Genomic DNA, 18,335 nt, shown 5'->3' on the forward strand with positions numbered 1-18,335 from the left:
ACTGCCCGGCTAAACGGGTGTGGCAGGTTGTGCAAAAGCGTGAAATAGAGATCAGATCAATGGGTGTTGGGGCTATGCTGGCATCCCGGCGAGGGCAGCCCTAATTTAAGCAGGGCACGCCAGGCAGAGCTGTTGCGTGTCTTGAGCTCGTGTTTTGCTCTCTCCCTCCCAGCGCCGAAACGCTCACTGTGGAAAAAACTCATAAAACCGCCGGCTGTTACAGAGGCAACATAATTCGCATTCAGGTAGAGAAGGCTTGCCTTCTTGTCTGAGTTCTCATCTCATTTATGCACCACAGAAAGGCGTTGGCTCGCCATGTGTGCTCTTTAACTTTATGAACGCGGCGGAGCATCGCATGCAAGCAGCTAACTATGTGCAGGAAATGTAAATTGGGATCGACATTAAGTATTAAAGTGGCAGGAAAACAACCTTATCGACTAAGGATTGCAAAAGAAATCGTATTAAATGTCCTTACATAAGCTATTAAGTTGGTGTGCTTTGTAAAAGTCTCAACATGGGTCCGCTCTCCCACAGGGTCTCTGTCTATCCTGAAGCCTATTAACCGTGAAGAACAGGCCCAGTTTAATCTGACTGTAGTAGCCGAGGATCACGGCGCCCCCCGACTGTCCAGTACTCAGCAGCTGACAGTGCAGGTGATTGATGTGAATGACGAAACACCCATTTTCGAAGAAAGTGTATATGAGGCTTTCGTCACTGAAAATCAGCCAGCAGGAGCCACCGTGTTGGCTGTCTCAGCTTCAGATTTGGATCAAGGTAAGGCGTAACCCTGTAGCTCACTAAAGTTTTAGTTTTATTATTTCTTTACTACTTTATTTATTCTTTTTTTTTTCAATATGTTTTAGGATTTATTTTCTTTGTATTATTTATTTTTCTTTATTATTGTTATTTTATTATTTTTATTATTTTATTTACTTATTTATTTATTTTTATTTTTATGACATTATCACAAATTTATGACAGCGTTTTAGTATCACCATAATAATAATTTTTATTTTTATATATATCTAAGATTACTAGATTAAAGTCGTAGCAAAAAAGAAAAAAAAGATTAAAAGGGTAAAATATGGAAAAAATTATTAAAATAAAGTAGAAATATTTAGAAAAAAAAATGATTAGAATAAGTTTGAAATATACCTACTTTATTTAAGGATTTAAATGTGGGAAATTCTTTGTCTTTTGGCGCATCAGCACCAGATTATAAATAATAAACAGACAATGCAGCGATTATGTAGGACACAATTTATTCAGTAAAAAAAAAAATTGAGGAAATTGCCTAGGGTCCCTGGTGGTCTAGTGGTTAGGATGCGGCGCTCTCACCGCTGCGGCCCGGGTTTAATCCCTGGTCAGGGAACCAACCCCAGCCACTTTCAGTGCCGGTCCCAAGACCGGATAAATTGGGGAGGGTTGCGTTAGGAAGGGCATCCAGCGTAAAAACGTGCCAAATCAAACATGCGGAGGATCCGCTGTGGCGACCCCTAATGGGAGAAGCTGAAAGAAAGTTATTGAGGAAATTGCCTCATTTGTGCAGTCGGAAATGGCGACCATTGGTGGATTCAGAGAATATCGATGGTTATGTCTGCATGCTATTCAAAGAGGATATGTTGTTTCTCAAGATATTAAGATTTTTTTTCTCACAATATTAAGATTTAAATCTTGTATTGTTACGACTTGTTACAACCAATCATAGATTGTTCTATTTTTAAAATGTGGCACCAAAACTCCATCGTACAAATCATACAGTATATTCACTATTATATATGATATAAAGAAATTTCAAATTAAACAAATCAAGCATCATTAAAAAAAACATACATTCCAGCAACACACAGCAGTTGACGTAGCAGTGCCAGCTACTATGTATTGCTGCCTTCTGTAGTCTCATGTAGCTCCAATTAAACATTTTTATACAGATTTCAAACAAACATCCTGATTTTTGTCCCGTGTTAACTGAAACCATACCATACTATCTGCTCAGCTGCTGTCAATTTAACCTTCCCTACACATCGGAGGTTCGTCATGCTCCTGTCAAGCACGGGGCAAGCATTTTTGTTTATTAGCGTCATTGCTCCTCTCACGTCTCTGTCATGCTTGCTTGAGCTACGCATGCGAATACCAGCGGCTGGTTTTAATTGTTGGTAATGGATTTGGCGGAGTTGGGGCTGCATTCTCTAAGCCTTACTCAGGAGCGAATAAAAAAGAAGAATTATATACCCACTCCCCGGGAACGATTAGGGCAGAAAACAGGTGAAGCTCTGCCAGATTGTTTGCTTGTAGCACGCAACCTGGCATTCAAAAAAACAAGGGGAAAGCCAGTAACGCCAACTTGCTAATACAGCAGTATAAACAACAAATAAAAAATAAATGGAAATTATCCAGCACGGCGCTTGTGTTTATCCGTTTTCGTGACAAACGGCAATTGTTAGAATAAGTAGTATATATAAGATTTTATCGATTTTTTGGCATTTAATTGGCCTCTGTTTAGATTTTTCGCTATTTATTTAGTTTAGTTTAGACATTTTTTCGCTTGCATTTATTAATATGTGCTATAATTTATTTACTTTCCAATCCTTATTATTACAGGAAGCAATGGCATGGTCACATACGGAGGACTGAGAGATGATGTTTTTACCATCCATCCAGTGACAGGTGTTATATCAACCACCAGATCCCTGGACAGGGAGACCAAAGCAGACTACACTGTGACAGGTACTGAGAGAAAATCGCTTGTTTACGCTACTATAGTGAGCAAGTGAGCAGAAAATCTGGCTCTTCTTTCACCAGTTGCCAAGCAGGCATGTAATTGCTTAATTCATGACTGAAAATGTGTTCGGTTATGCCAATTTAATGTCATAACACAGCTGCTCAAGAAAATGAGCAGGAAATTCTTCCGAATGATGAAGCAAGAAAAAATAAAACCCTCTTCATGTTAATCTTTGTTTTACATAGTTTATGGCAAAGACGGCGGTTTTCCGTCAAACTTTGCCAAGGCCACAGTGCGTATCACGGTGCTGGATGAGAATGACAACAAGCCCGCTTTTGGCAGAGTGTATTACAGTCTTGAAGTGCCAGAAAACCAGGAGCCGGTGACTCTGTTCACTCTGAGAGCGATTGACCCCGACTCAGGAGACAGTGGGCTCGTGCAGTATAAAATCACACGTAAGAGCTGCTGGAAACATGCATTCCGCATTCACATGTTTACAAGTGTTGTTTTTGTTAATTAGGTTTCACACGCCGTCCACTATGCGATCATAAAAGTGATCATGTGGTATGAGGAATCGTCAAGCGATTGTCATTGTGTCACGTGGTCTTGGAGTGATTTTAATAATCCAGTTGTTCAACAACTCTACATAATCTTATACACAATAATCCTGTTTCTTGTAATCTGGGGTACATCAAACATACAATGTCTGTAGTATTCAATTTCATTTTAATTCAAGATATACTTTTCATATACCGAGAATACAGAGGGTTAACATTTACATTAAGCCTGCTTTATAAGATACAGAGACATAACCATATCATAAATGTGCCATTAATATTATCTTATGACAGATTATGACCAGATAGATAGTTGTTACTAATGCTATATAATATTGATATTTATTTGACTAATTATAAAATGTATATCTAATCACTGATAAAGCAATTGAGATAAATTACTAGTTACTTTTGCATGTGTTTTATTTATTTTTTTAGATGGAGACCCTTCAGGCGACTTTTATTTAGATAAGAAATCTGGTGTACTGTCCACATCAAGGGCTTTGGACAGAGAGAAGAAAGCCCGCTACACCCTCACTGTAGAGGCTCGAGATAAGGGCACTCCGTCCCTGAGCAGCACCGCCACCCTGGACATCAGCATCCTTGACCTCAATGACAACAGTCCTGTTTTTTCCAGTAGCAGCTACATGGTGGAAATTGATGAGGATGCCCCAGAAGGTACGTTCGTTCTGGAGGTTACTGCTTTCGACCAGGATGAAGGTTCCAATGGACAAGTGGTCTACTTCCTAAGCCAAGAATCTAAGGGTATGTTCATGGTGGACCAGCACAACGGTCGCATTGTCACAGCTGCAAAGCTCGACCGGGAGAAGGTTGCATCCTACAGCTTTCAGGTGTTTGCTATTGATTCTTCTGCTGGCAATCCTCACAATTCCTCAGCTCAAGTGACTATTCACGTCCTCGACGTGAACGACAACGCACCCTTCTTCATCACAGATCCCCTCATTATTAATGTCTCTAGCAGCAGCTTTGGTAGTCATCGCGTTCTGGCCACAATGAGAGCCGAGGACAAGGATTTCGGGGCTAATGGCTCTGTCTTTTATCGTTTCGCCAACCCTGTAAAAGGCTTCACTATAAATTCATTGACGGGGGACATTCAGGTCACTGAAAGACTTCATGGCCTCACCCAAAACCAGAGGACACTTAAAGTCCAGGCTATGGACCAAGGCAGTCCTGCACAGTCTTCACTGGGAGTGGTCGTGGTCTATATCCGTGAACAGAGCTACAATGGAATCCGCTTCAGCCGCAACTCCAGGGATGTCAGCTTACAAGAAAATGCAGCCAAAGGTATTATACTTAGACATGGATCAGAGCCATGTGATGTAAGCTGTATGAACCTGCCAGAATCTAGTCAGTATTAGACATCTGTTTGGACCTGCTGTTATGGATTTCAGTTCACATGCAAAATATAAAAGGAAAAAAATACTGTCATCACTGAACAGGGAAAATGTACAGTATAGGTGTTAGTTACATCCTCACAATGATTCATTGGGTTTGTATCAACAGCAATTATGGTTTAAATTGGTAATAATTTGTAAAACAGGAGTTATGGCACCTCAAATTTATTCAGGATGGAAACTAAATTTTAAAACTATAATCTGTTGTGGTAGACATAAGAGATGTATAGCTGCAGTGGAATGTGTTTGTCCACATTGGAAACCAGAATTTAGAATCAATGTCTTTATATATTGCTTTTTTAATAATACAGATTTCCAACCTCAATGATAGCACCCCATCATTCATGCTCTTGTGACTGTGTTGACAAATTCCCACAGCCTAATCTAGTAGAAAGCCTTCCTAGAAGATTGAAGGTTCAAAATGATTGGAATGTTCAAAAAGCAAATGTATATGTGCTGGTCAGTTGTCCACAAACATGTGTTATATAGTGTATAATATATGATGGAACTCTGGCCCACCTGTGTTAAGATGGCAGTCTTTAATCCCTAATTGTATAAAATCTTACTTGAGTAAAAGTCACTGCTTCCATTATGACTTGAGTAAAAGCCTTACATTATTCGATTTAAAGAGTACTTTAATATTTTACTCTTATTGAACGTAGGCTCAAAGGTTCACTAGGCCTCAACACCTAAACACATGTTGAAAAGCCAAAAACAGTTGATTTGTGAGCTTTTATTTCCTCAAATCAAATCAAATCATACACCTCGATGATGCATTAACGAAGTTTCACAACGTTTCTGAATAAAACAAAGATCACACAAGTTGGTCAAAAATATGACAAAACTTGTAAAGCAATCATTCAAAAAGGTATCTTCAATGAACAAATAAATTTACAGTGTGATGTCACATAGTCGAAGAACCTACTCATTTGTTCAATAATTTCAGATAAAATAAAACCAAATATTCAGAGCTGACTGTGATTTGATGAACCTCTCAGTCTCAGCTCTTTCTGGACAGAAAATGAGGCCAGCAGATGCAGTTAGGGGAGTGTTGAGCTTTAATGACATCTTTAACAAAGGTGCAAAATGTAATTGGTAACAGTCATTGTCAGTTAAAATAAAGTGGAGTAAAAAGTACATATATTGAATTATAAATTTAGTTCAGTAGAGAGTAAAAGTTGCTTATAATTTCATATAAAGTTGCCAAAAAAAGTTCTGCAACCATGTACATTTACACAAAAGCTTTACACCAATGCATTACTTTTTATTTAGGCACTGCGGTGGTGCAGATCCAGGCACAGTATCCTGACGGCTCCCGAAGTGGCATTACCTATAGCATTTTTAGTGGCAACAAGTTACAATCTTTTGGCATCAGCTCAAATACAGGTAAGTTTGCAGTGAGAATTTTGAACCTACACTATGAGGACCATTGCTATTTAAAAGATTTCAAACATGTGGAACACATGGTACAAATGTATATCATCTGTATATGTAGGTGAGATTTGGGTGGAGAGTTCTAGTGGGCTGGATTTTGAGGAGACCCCTCGGCTTCGCTTAGTGATCAAAGCTGAAACTGCATCCTCTAGTTCCTTCATGGCAGTCAACCTCATCCTGCAGGATGTTAATGACAACCTGCCACGCTTTCAGCTGCATAATTATGTTGCTTATGTTATGGAGGCCCAGGGATATGATTTCCCCATCATTCAGGTACAGTCACCAGTCTCCAGCATGTTCATAGTGCTTGAATTTTAATAGTGATGAAAATGTAAAGTTTCCTTTGATATTTATTGCACCATATCTACCTGTTAACATTTTTTACTTTTATTTCAGTGTTTTTAACTGTCATTGATTAAAGTATAGTCTCAGCTCTTAACGGTCCCACTTCTTTCCCTCGTTAAAAAAAAAAAAAAAAAAACAGCGTTCCAAACCTAATATTGCTCCCAGTCTCACATTACGTTGAAGCAGCTGTTATAAATCCGCCTGTGTATTCATTCCAAATTTGTAATTTCCTCAGGTTCTGGCAGACGACCTTGACCAAGGTCAGAACGGACAGGTGACCTACTCCATCAGGTCATCATCTATGAGTGGTCTGTTCAAGATCGACCCTCTCACAGGAAGCATCTCAACAGCTGCCATCATGGACAGAGAAATCTGGACACAGACTAAGTATTGACCCCCCATTGGTGCTCACTTGCGTTGTTAAATGCAATGCTCTCTTTGTAAACATAATTATTAATGTTGGGCTATTTTTGTGTCTTTAGACTGGTCATCATGGCCACTGACAGGGGCAGCCCTCGATTAGCAGGCTCTGCCACTCTTACTGTTATCATAGTGGATCAGAACGACAACCGACCCACTATCCCGGTTCCTCGTGAAGTGCGAGTTCCTGAGAGTGAGTTGACTGCTGGGTGAACTCAGTACCATTGATGTTATCAGTGAAATCTAGCCACTCTGGTCCGCATTGGGCAAACAGCCAGGCTCGCAGAGCTGAAAGGTCAACTCAATTACAATTACCGCCTCTCCCCCAAAGATCTTGGTGATCATATCCTGTCAGAAGGATGTAGTATCATGTTTTCCTGGGATTGTGAAAATTAAAAGCAAATACATGGACATGACGGCCTAAGGCAGAAAAGCTGTAATAGCCTATTCATGTACACACAGTATTATTGTAAGTGACCTCATGATAAATCAGTTTCGGGATCTAAATTTCATTTTGCTCCTTCCAGACACACTAATTGGGACAGTGATCACCCAAGTGACAGGGAATGATGTCGACTCTCGTCCCGCCCTATCTTATACACTGCACCTGGACTCAAACTCCCAGGGGAAGTTTGGGATACATTGCTATGGAGGAGGGGTCTCCCTGACTGGCCAGCTGGACTACGAAGAGCGGACATGGTACACTGTGACTGTCCGAACATCTGACTCTTTGCACCAGAGTGAGGCCAATTTGACAATTTTGGTCGAGGATGTGAATGATAATGTTCCAGTCTTCACTCAGGACCTTTACCAGGTACAGGAGGAGAAAATGCATATTTTGTTTGTTGCAGGAAAAAGCATATTTGATTGTTCCAAAATATTTTCCCAACACACTTAAACAGTAAAAAACGACTTAGACTTTCAAGTTACTCAAACATCATGTTAAATCTTTACCAAGTGAAATCATACGGGCCACCCTGTTTTTGCGCATTTAACGTGTTTTTCAATGTTGATTATAGCGTATATCTGTTTTTTTTTTTAGGTGACCCTTGCTGAGCATTCTCCAGCTGGTAGTTCTGTTATTACTGTGACTGCCTCTGACCAAGATTCAGGAGAAAATGGCAAGGTCACATATCGAGTAGTATCAACGAGAGACCTATTCTACATTGATCCAAGTAATGGTAAGTGATTGTTATTTGTTCATGTTCATAAATTCTTCATAAAATTGTGTCTGATGTCTGTTTGAACGTAATATTTTGTTTTCTTACAGGCACGCTCTTCATCAAAGAGAACACTGAATTTGATTCAGAGCGTCCATCCTTCCTGGTGGTAATTGAGGCTTGTGATGGTGGTAATCCATCACTGACTGGTCTTACCACAGTGCAAGTCCACATATCAGATGTCAATGATAACGCCCCTGTGTTTCACCAAAGTGAATACAGAGCCGCTGTGTCAGAAGACGAGCCCCCTGGATCGACCATCCTCACACTGGAGGCTGTGGATGGGGACTTGTCTAGGGACAACTGTGGATTTGACTTTGCCATTGCCAGTGGAAACACGGGCAATGCATTTCAAGTCGAAAGTAGCATCCGCTTCCTTGAAGGGCGTGGGTTTCAGATAGTTGGAACTCTCGTCCTAGCTGAAAGGCTTGACTTTGAAGCTGTGAATACCTATAATCTTACTATTGTTGCTTCAGACCGTGGGATTCCCCAACAAAGCTCAAGCGTCCCTGTTGTAATTACAGTGATGGATACTAATGACAACCCTCCATCTTTCACCAGGGCAGAGTACAATGTTGTCCTGAGTGAAGGTGCAGAGACCGGAATTGACATACTTCAGTTATCTGCTTCAGACCCAGACTCCACACCTAATGGAGAGGTGCATTACACAATCATCTCTGGAGATGAAAGTGAGCTGTTCTCATTAGACCAGTGGAGTGGCGCGCTTCGTTTGCGGAGATCTTTAGACAATGAGCGAGAGTCATCGCACATACTTATTGTGCAGGCCTCGGATGGACATGGCCACTTTGCTCTTGCTCCTGTTACGATAGAGATCAAGGACATCAATGACAATCGGCCTTTCTTTCCACTTAAAACACTGACAGCAAGTATACGAGAGAATCAACCCCAGAACACCCTCGTTACCATCCTACATGCAATCGATCACGATGCAGGGGCATTTGGCCAGCTGAAATATTACATAATGGATAAATCTGGAAATGGACGAGAGTCATTTATGGTCAACCAGACCTCTGGTGAGATTCGAACCCGCTTCAGTTTTGATTTTGAAAAGATGAACACGTTCCATTTTGTTGCTGTGGCAATGGATGCAGGAAACTACTCTGCAACTGCTACTGTCCAGGTGTATGTGACTGGAGAAGATGAATATGACCCTGTTTTTACTAGTTCAAATGTTGCCTTCCATGTCCCCGAAGGAGCAAAGAAGGGGGAGAGCATTGGCCAAGTGGTTGCCAAAGATGAGGACGGGGGTGTAGATGGCATTGTCCTGTACAGTCTAGCCGAGACCTCTCCCTACTTTGAGGTCAACATCTCTACAGGAGTGATTTCCTTAAAGATGGATGCTTATGGCCGGCATGTTGGCCGATCGAAAAGGGAGACCCGGCAAGTAACTTTAGATGTGATAGCACATAGTCCACTGGAGAGCTCCCGTGTAGCCACTGCACAGATTGTCATTGATATCACTCACACTTCTTTTGGTTTAACTACAGATATGAGCATTCTGCTAGCTAGTGTCATTGCTGCTTCCTTGGCAGCTATAGTGGTCTTGATAATAATTGTCGTGGTTCTTTGCCTTTTACGATCACGGAGGAAGAAGTACCAAGAAACTCAAGCTCGAATTTTGACACCTGGTACAGTACTTGATACTCTTGATGAACCCAAGGTTCATGGAAGTGAAAAACTATACCACCAAACTCTACCTGGATATGCTGAAGACCAGAATGCAGGTGGAGGAGGACCATACACTCGAGGAGGGTCACTGGATCCTTCTCATTCAAGTGGAAGAGGCTCAGCTGAGGCCGAAGCAGCAGAGGATGATGAGATCCGTATGATCAATGAGTACCCCAGAGTTTCTAGTATTTCATCTTCCATGCAGGAGCATATATCTGCCCGTGGACCTGACTCTGGTATTCAGCAAGATGCTGATCAGCTCTCAGACATCTCTGGCGAGCCTGGAATGGACATAAACCAGTGGCTTAAAGGTAAAAAGATGGGAAGCCTAAGTGGAAGTCTCTTGTCAGGCCAGACTGCAGTGTATCGAGATGATGGTGGGGGTTACCTTGGGGTAGGAAGAGGGCTGAGCATCTCTCAATCTAAAGACTATACATTCCCAGAGGATGGGAAACCCATAGTGGATGGTTCTCTCACAGCAATAGTGGCTAGTGATGAAGAACTGAGAGGCAGCTACAACTGGGACTACCTCCTTAACTGGTGCCCCCAGTTCCAACCGCTGGCTAATGTATTTACAGAAATTGCTCGGTTGAAGGACGAGAATGCCCCAGTTAACCCACGCCGACCCTTTCAGCCAAAAGCAAAAACAGAACCCAAGCCTCGAATTGACCCCCCTCCTCTTATTACATCAGTAGCTCATCCTGGGGCTAAAACTGTCCTTCCAAAGCCTGCTGTTGGACGAACTCTTCCCCACATGTCCACCTTAAAACGATCACCAATCAGCCATGATGGTTCGGTCTCCTCAGTAGCTATGTCACCCAGTTTCTCACCCTCTCTATCCCCTCTTGCAGCCCGCTCTCCTGCCATCTCACCATTTGGTGTTACCACAGGCCCATCTGCCTCCATTATGAATACAAATGAACACTCTCTAGAGCACAATGAGGAGACTGAGCTTAGGATTTAACTTTTTAAAAAAACTTTTCTACTGTTACTTTTGCATCCTACTTGACTCAGGACCCTGTACATGACAGTTGTCCAACATGGTAATAATGTCATGTGAAATGTCATGGTGCCTCACTGGCTGGCCAGAGAGTTGAGGGTGCAGTGTTTGAATACTATGATGGACACAGACACAGTGGCTTATTAAAATGCTCTCTCCAGAAAACATACCCAGATAGCAAAGGACATGTGCTATCTCCTACATTTGCACGTTCATAAACGGGAGCTAAGTGGATGTTAATGTTTTTTAAAGTAAAACGTTTTTTGTATGATATATTTTTGTACTGATATTTGCGTTTTTTTGGACTAGGAAATGGCATTATTGAATTCCATTTTCTGATTAAACTGTTATACATTTGAATTTGTATATACTGTATGTGACTGTAATGATAAGTAACAGGATTTTGTTGTAGTTTACAGCTGGCATTTGCAAGTGTTCTAACAGTGTTAACATGATGTTCTTACTTTTTTTTTTTGATATTATAAATAACTTTTTTTTCAGTCTTATTTTAGTATTTATAAAGGAGCCTTTTTTTTACAGGTTGACCAGTCATAAGACTATGAAGCATTTAGTTATTTATGCTCTGCTCCTCCTACACTACAGGCACACATAACAAACCCAGCTAAGAGATGACAAACACAAAGGACGGGGCAGTTTAATTTTTAAACATGGACACCCAAAAAATATTGTTTAAATATTAATATTTCTGCATGAAGAGCAGACTTTGGTGCAAACATGGAGTGTTAGGATCAAATCTGTTTGTTCATTCATCATCAGCAGCATCTGCTTTATATAAAAGTGGGTGGGTCAGTAAGTAAGTCATCCAATTCTGCATTAATTTGGTAAATTGATTTTTTTGTCCAATTTAATGTCCCAAATATAATTTCGAGGAACAAAAAGCCATCTCACATTATACTCAATACACAATAATTTTTTTATGGCAGCTTTTGGCACCACTTGACTCTTTTAAAACACTTTTTACCTGGAATATTGTGCATTACTGGAACTGGAAATCCTCTTGTCAGTTTGGCATGTTGTGGTTCGCTGATAAAGGTAGTTCCATTGGGTTGGCATTTTAAGCAATGTTGTAAAAGTAAAAACTTTCTTCAAAAACTAATTGGATGTGCATCTGAACACTGTTGCGGTACAGCACTGAGGTACAGTATTTTATATGCAAGATGCAAGTCAAATGCATATCACAGGCTAATAACTGAAAAAAGCATCACAAAATGTTATTGTCATTTTATAATGGTGGTAATATAATTGAAAGATGGCTAAATGGTATGACTAACTGATTCTTCATTTTTTACAAATTACAAATAGTCTTATTTAACTTTACTATTTTCATGATGCAGCATTAAAAGCCTTTATATAGTAAGCTAATGTTACTTTTGACTGACAGGACCTCCTATAGGAGCCCAGTTGGTTTGGAAAGCCAGTTTTTCTTTGACTACATGCCAATATTTTTAAATGTTGGATGTTAAACTTTTTTATTGAATATTTAGTAATAAGAAACATTTCTCTGTTACTTTCCAGAAATCTATAATATAAACAAAATAGGCATCATACATACTGTACCATGGCTGAAAGAGTCTATAGCATTCTTACTTCTTGTCCACTAGCTTAAAAAATACTTTGGGCCAGCAGTTTGTTATTTTTCCCATGCCTTTCTCACTAAATCAAGTGATTTTTTCTTTCATATCTTTCTACCAGAATCAAAGCTTTATCAGTTTAATTATTGATGCATTTGAAAGAATAAAAGATGCTGCTTAGCCTTTAAGGTGACATCTCACAATTTCATATATTTAGCCTAATCTAACAAAAAAAATGTACGAAAAAAGGAATGTACTGGGATTTCCATCGCCATTTGTGAATGATCTTTGTTGCAATCACTTCTGCCTTCCCCAATGGAAAATATGTCCTCGATGGAGTTAAATGATGCCTTGTTAAAGGTGGTAATGATGTGTTCAGAACACATGGTTGTGCCTTTTTGTAATGTGTGAAGATTGCAGGTAACACTTTATTTTAAGGAACACATCTACGTGGATAATTTAAACTTAATTAAACTCAAATTTGATTTTTGTAATCCAATATGTTTAGGGATTATTAATAAATACCTAAATTACATCTTTGAGCATATTTTACCCTTTATCCAGAGCGACTTGAGGGTTAAGGGCCTTGCTCAAGGGCCCACTTGATGGAGTGATAGCCTGGCTCTTGAGTGGTGACTCGTATTAAATGCTTTAAAATATATTCTACAAAATACTGGGCATGAATTATTAATACATTTACATGTGATTAGTTTTCTACTGCTAACTAATACATTTTAATGTATTAAAAGAGGTTTTATTATGCTCAGTAGTTTGTATAGGTTTAATAGAGTGTTTATCGTTCATTATTACAAGTAATAATGCAAATACTAATCACTTGTAAGTAACAAGTCTCTAGTATTGTAAGAAGCAGACTGCAAAAAATAAACGCAAATAGACACGTCAAATTTGAGTTTTAATTCAAAACTCTAGTAAATGTGTTCCTTTTTATAAATCGTCACCACATTTTAGCTTCAGCAACCATAGTATTATTTCAGGCTGATATTCGGTTTTATTATTTTATTATTATTTTTTTTTTTGTCTATACTTTTATCTGTACTTTTGTCCTTTAATTCCTAGCTCTTTTCTTTATTTTGATGTGTATATATTTATTGTGGGGTTTAATTGCTTTTGAATATGTTCCATTGGTTACATTTGAACAAAAATTGGCATTTCTTTCATTTTGCCCAATCCCACAGTGCCTAATAATCGCTAGCTGCTCGTTATAGTAAACTTGATTTCCCCTCCTAATAGAGTTTTGGTGAGTTCTCTAGTGATTTGTGTTTGTGTGTATGGGTTTGTAGTATAATTACTCGGTCTGTCTTTCTGCCAGTGCTGCTTTTATTTAGGTGTCTTATAGATAGCTAATCATGTACTGTTGCATAAACATGCAGCAACATCTGAATCCAATTAACTGTGAAATTCAGGATGTGCCATATCTATGATGTCTCTGAGAAAAAAAAAAATCTTAATAAAGGTGCAGATGTTTAGATTCATGATTCATTGGAATTGTGTTCTCTGTAAAGTCACTATGAATTGTACCCTATGAATAATGTTGCTCTCTGAAATCTCGCTTGTCACTTCTCCAACCTTTTTTTAATTCATCCAAAGGTTAAATAGTTGTTTGATTCTGCTTTTTTGTAAATGTAAATCAGGACTCATTGACCGTTTCATTGCAGTCTCCTGGACAAGAGTACATATGTACTGTATTTGTTGAAGTGCCTGATTAAAATATATTCATAAACAGAACTGCCATTTTTTTCTCGCATGTTGTTTCCCTCGTCACGGCAGTATGGTCTACGATGAAAGAGTTAATATTCTTTGTTCTCTACATTTGGTTTTACTTGTAAATTTAATCAAGGCCTTGTTTTAACTGAAAGGCAAAATCTTAGCATATCTAATCCTCTAATCATATCAAAAGGCACAAAGTATCGGACCTTTGAAGCTCGGGAATGACGGAGCAGTAGCTAAAGCCTAGGAATAAACTGGAGCATCAACAGTGAGAGGAATTGAAAGTGAGCAAGTGTACAACTTTTTTGTGCAACTATTGTATTTTTTTACATAGTATAGTAAATATAATGTGTTTATAATGCAGCCATGTTGTAGAGTCAAATAACCATTTATGTTACGTTTGGCCTAAGTCTGTCTGTCTATCTGTCTATCTATCTATCTATCTATCTATCTATCTATCTATCTATCTATCTATCTATCTATCTATCTATCTATCTATCTATCTATCATTATAGGTTGATTATGATTTTCTTTTTAGATGTTGTTGCTTTGTGTTTGATAGAGTTGTAGTTATAGTGGTGGTTTAGTGGTTTAGTTCCCAACCACACCAATCTGCCACTCCTAAGCAGGTCCCTTAAATTCATTGCTGCTCAGTTGTATGAATAAGTTGTATGAATCCTTTCCCTTTCCTTCCTGCCTCCCACAACTCTGGCTCTAGAATGACTGGAAAAATACTAAGATTTAAAAATGTTGGCGCTGTTGGGATTCTGGCTCTGACAGTGACATCACTTTAGATCATAATTTGTCTCAGCGAGAGTGGATGGAACTTTCCCCGGTGCAATAAATAAATAATAATAATAATAAAGGTATATTTTAGAAAGACAGAAAGAAAGCAAGTGGAAATATAGAAAGTTAAAAAGAAAGACAGGATTCTGTAAATACATCAACTAACTTCATATCCCACTCCAAGTTTTTTTCCTCACCCTCTGAAATCATTTTCCTGATTTACACTGTCGCCTCAACCATGTCCCCTACGAACCTTTCGAAAATAAAATGTCTTCTCCTGTTGGAACTGTTCATTCCAGATAATGTGTTCATATTATATCCATAGTGCTTACAAGGTTTTCGAAACATCCATATTTTTTCATCTAGAAATTGTGTTTACTGTATTAACTTCTAGAAGCATCACTCAAAATTCCAAACACTTGGTGAAATGGTGAAAAAAATTGAGTTTCTAGTCTAAAACCTGGATGTTCAGTGCATAACATTTGTGGTTATTGGTGTCTGTTGATCAGCTACTCATGTTATGTGTATCAGGGTTTATTGCTATGTCACTTCCTGTAGTCTTAGCCTTATAGTCTTTATGTTTTTAAGGTTTTAAGTGTGAAGTCTGCACTTGAATTTGTCTCCTTTACAAAATTGTGATGATGGAGCATAGTGTGTAACTTAATAATAATATTAATTTCTCAGGATGTTAAATATATATATATACATTAAAAAAAAAAAAAAAGGAAAGCAAGAAATTTCTGTCAACCCCTTGTAATTATTTAGGGTCTTTTTCTTTTTATAATGAATAACTCAAAATCTTACATAAAACTCTTTCTATTCTATAGTTATGGATGTGCTTTAATGCGTTCCAGTTATTTTTTCATCATTTTCAGAAAGCAAAGCATCCATTATGACTATTAAATTGAGCGATTAATTCCCAGGTGAAACACGTCAAAGATACGTATATAAAATGCAAACGATATCTGTTTAAGTAACCAAATGCATTGTTTATTACCTTGTATTTTGGGAGGAAAAGTTTCTGTTCAGGCCAATGGGAAAAGTCATCTGTCTTTTAGCATATCCTAACCTAAGAGTGCCGGCTTTCCCATGTAAAGAGCCGGTTTGTTGTTTCAGCTGTTCACTTTTTACATTCTAATTTCTCGATTTCACAGAGTAAGCATTAAATCAGTGGGATGATAATTGTTTAATGGAAAAGAGTAGACAAGGATTTGAATTTGTTTGAGTAATGATTATTGCTGCTTATTTCTGCATCCTTCAGTTTAATCTTGATGCAGTTTACTTTCTGCAGTGTGTTTAGACCAGGTTAAATTCACTTTATTTGAAAAACTTTAAGCATTATATCTAAGTTTCATTTCTGCAAAACAAAACCAGGTTTGTGCACTATAGTGTTCGACTTTGCGTTCATGATGTAAACTGTGTACTTTGAAATGCAATCCATGACCCAGGCATGGATCTGTGAATCCAGTACCGTTCCAAAAAAATCCAGATGCATTTAGACCCAAATGAAAAATAAATCTAGCATGAATCCAGGCCGTGTCCAAGTCATTCAGATATTAGTACTAAAAGGTCATGTAAGGGGAGCATTTAAATAAAAAACAAACTAACATTGCATCATCCGTTGGCATCGGTGCTGTAGTTCGTTGAAGCAGGAAAGGATTTTTGAGTGAACACAGATTATTTTGTGTCAGAATCTGTAGCCTCAATCCTGAAATCTAGTGTTAGTCCTCTTTGATTCATAGAAGCTTTGTGAAGATTTTTTTCTAAAGTAGTTTGCAGCTATTGATTTGCCTGCACTTATATATGACATTAACAGAATTAGCTGCCAATATTAACAAGAAATGTATTGCAATATTACCGTTTTTCTCAGTTGCTTTGAAGCATTTCTTGAATCATCCTTAATATTTGCAAACCAGTAAAGTGCATTTCTCCAAACAATTTGTACAAACAGCACAAAACATTGGATTTCTTGCAAAAGCCTGAACTTTTCTCAAAATCCTCATTTCATCTCTTAAAAGTAAGTATTTGTGTCCATGAACATCACATTCCCATCAGAATGAAAAGTCCTTTTGTCATTGTTCACAAACAAAAAATGTTTAGTCGTGTTGTCTGTTTGATGTCGCATAGTTTCAGGATTTCTTGATATAAACTATGGTTTGGGTCACAGTGATTGAAAATGCACATGGCTGAATTTCTTCTGTTTGGCATCTATGAATTTCAGCAGCACAAATGTATTTCTTTGATTCCAAGAAACCAGACAAAATTCACACTTTTACTGTGCTTTAATAGTGTTCGTTTGTTTTCTGGCTTTTCATCTGTTTTTAGAATTTGTATTTCTGTTTTCCACTCCGTCTCCAGTTGAAGGTTCACGAGATTCACCATCGACCTATTTAAGAGAACTGGTTGATCATTGGTTGATCTGATGCCGTACATTCTCTTTGATTAGTTACATGTTAGATTTATCTACACAATTCAAAAACATTTACAATAAAAAAGTTTAATAGAATAAAAGATTTTTACAACCGGGTTAACTATTTTGCATTCAATGATATGAATGAACTACTGCCCAGATGTTTTGGGGGTTAAGACTATTCAGGTGAAACTAGTTTTATATATTTTGACAATTGATAATGTAGGAAACAGCAGACAATTGTACACAATCAAATGAATGTACCAGAGCATTCGCACTTTGTTTACAGTAACAAGAAATGTTGATTATGATGTGCACAAGTGATTACATGATGTGAAGGTTCAACAAGTTTTGAGAGTTTTATTTATGATCTGATTTTTTTTGCCATTGCCTCAGATTCTGTACATATTATTATATTTTTATTAATGATGTGGATGATTATTACTAGAATTAAAATGATTAGAATTATTATAAATCCTGCACTTAATTTAATTGATTGTGTACAAGACTCTGCTGTTTCCTGGATTATCAATTGTTTGTCATGTTGATCAAAATATATTGTACTGGTTCTCACCTAAATAGTCTTAAATCCCAAAACATCGGCATCAGTTCAATACGTTAGTGATTAAATGCAAATTGGTTACAATTTTGTCATAATCTGTCAAGTTTATCTTCTTCGCTTCTACTATTAATTCTGTAGATGGATCTTCACTAATGTAGGGGAGTGTACGGTTCTTGAAAAATCAAAGAAAAAACGATAGGTCAAAGAAAAATCTTGTGAACCTTCAAGCAAAACACAATTACAATTTATGCAAATAGATGACCAACCAGGAAACAATCTCTAGTACAGTACAGTAAAAGTGTGAATCTGGTTTCCTTACAATCAATATCCCACATACAGTAATGTGTACATTTGTGCTGTAGAAATTCATTGATGCGATAAAGAAGACGTTCAGCCTTGTGCATTTTCAATGATTGAAATCCAAACTGTAGCTAACATCAGGAAATATAGAAAAT

The 18,335-nt window shown here is 38.1% G+C and overlaps 1 protein-coding gene across 2 annotated transcripts in view; it reads left to right on the forward strand.

The window, feature by feature from the left end:
- Positions 1-13,890, forward strand: part of dchs1a (dachsous cadherin-related 1a) — a 126,540-nt gene extending 112,650 nt beyond the window's left edge. For both annotated transcript variants that reach the window (XM_046863187.1, XM_046863188.1), the window contains exons 11-21: positions 535-774; positions 2,602-2,727; positions 2,968-3,177; positions 3,718-4,584; positions 5,967-6,080; positions 6,190-6,401; positions 6,709-6,860; positions 6,956-7,086; positions 7,421-7,707; positions 7,936-8,074; positions 8,164-13,890. In XM_046863187.1, coding sequence (XP_046719143.1) covers positions 535-774; positions 2,602-2,727; positions 2,968-3,177; positions 3,718-4,584; positions 5,967-6,080; positions 6,190-6,401; positions 6,709-6,860; positions 6,956-7,086; positions 7,421-7,707; positions 7,936-8,074; positions 8,164-10,766 — 5,081 coding nt within the window. In that variant the 3' untranslated portion in view covers positions 10,767-13,890. The remainder of the gene's footprint in view (positions 1-534; positions 775-2,601; positions 2,728-2,967; positions 3,178-3,717; positions 4,585-5,966; positions 6,081-6,189; positions 6,402-6,708; positions 6,861-6,955; positions 7,087-7,420; positions 7,708-7,935; positions 8,075-8,163) is intronic.
- The last annotated feature ends 4,445 nt before the right edge of the window (positions 13,891-18,335 follow it).

Source organism: Silurus meridionalis, chromosome 12, assembly GCF_014805685.1.
Source record: "Silurus meridionalis isolate SWU-2019-XX chromosome 12, ASM1480568v1, whole genome shotgun sequence".
Lineage (NCBI taxonomy): Eukaryota > Metazoa > Chordata > Actinopteri > Siluriformes > Siluridae > Silurus > Silurus meridionalis.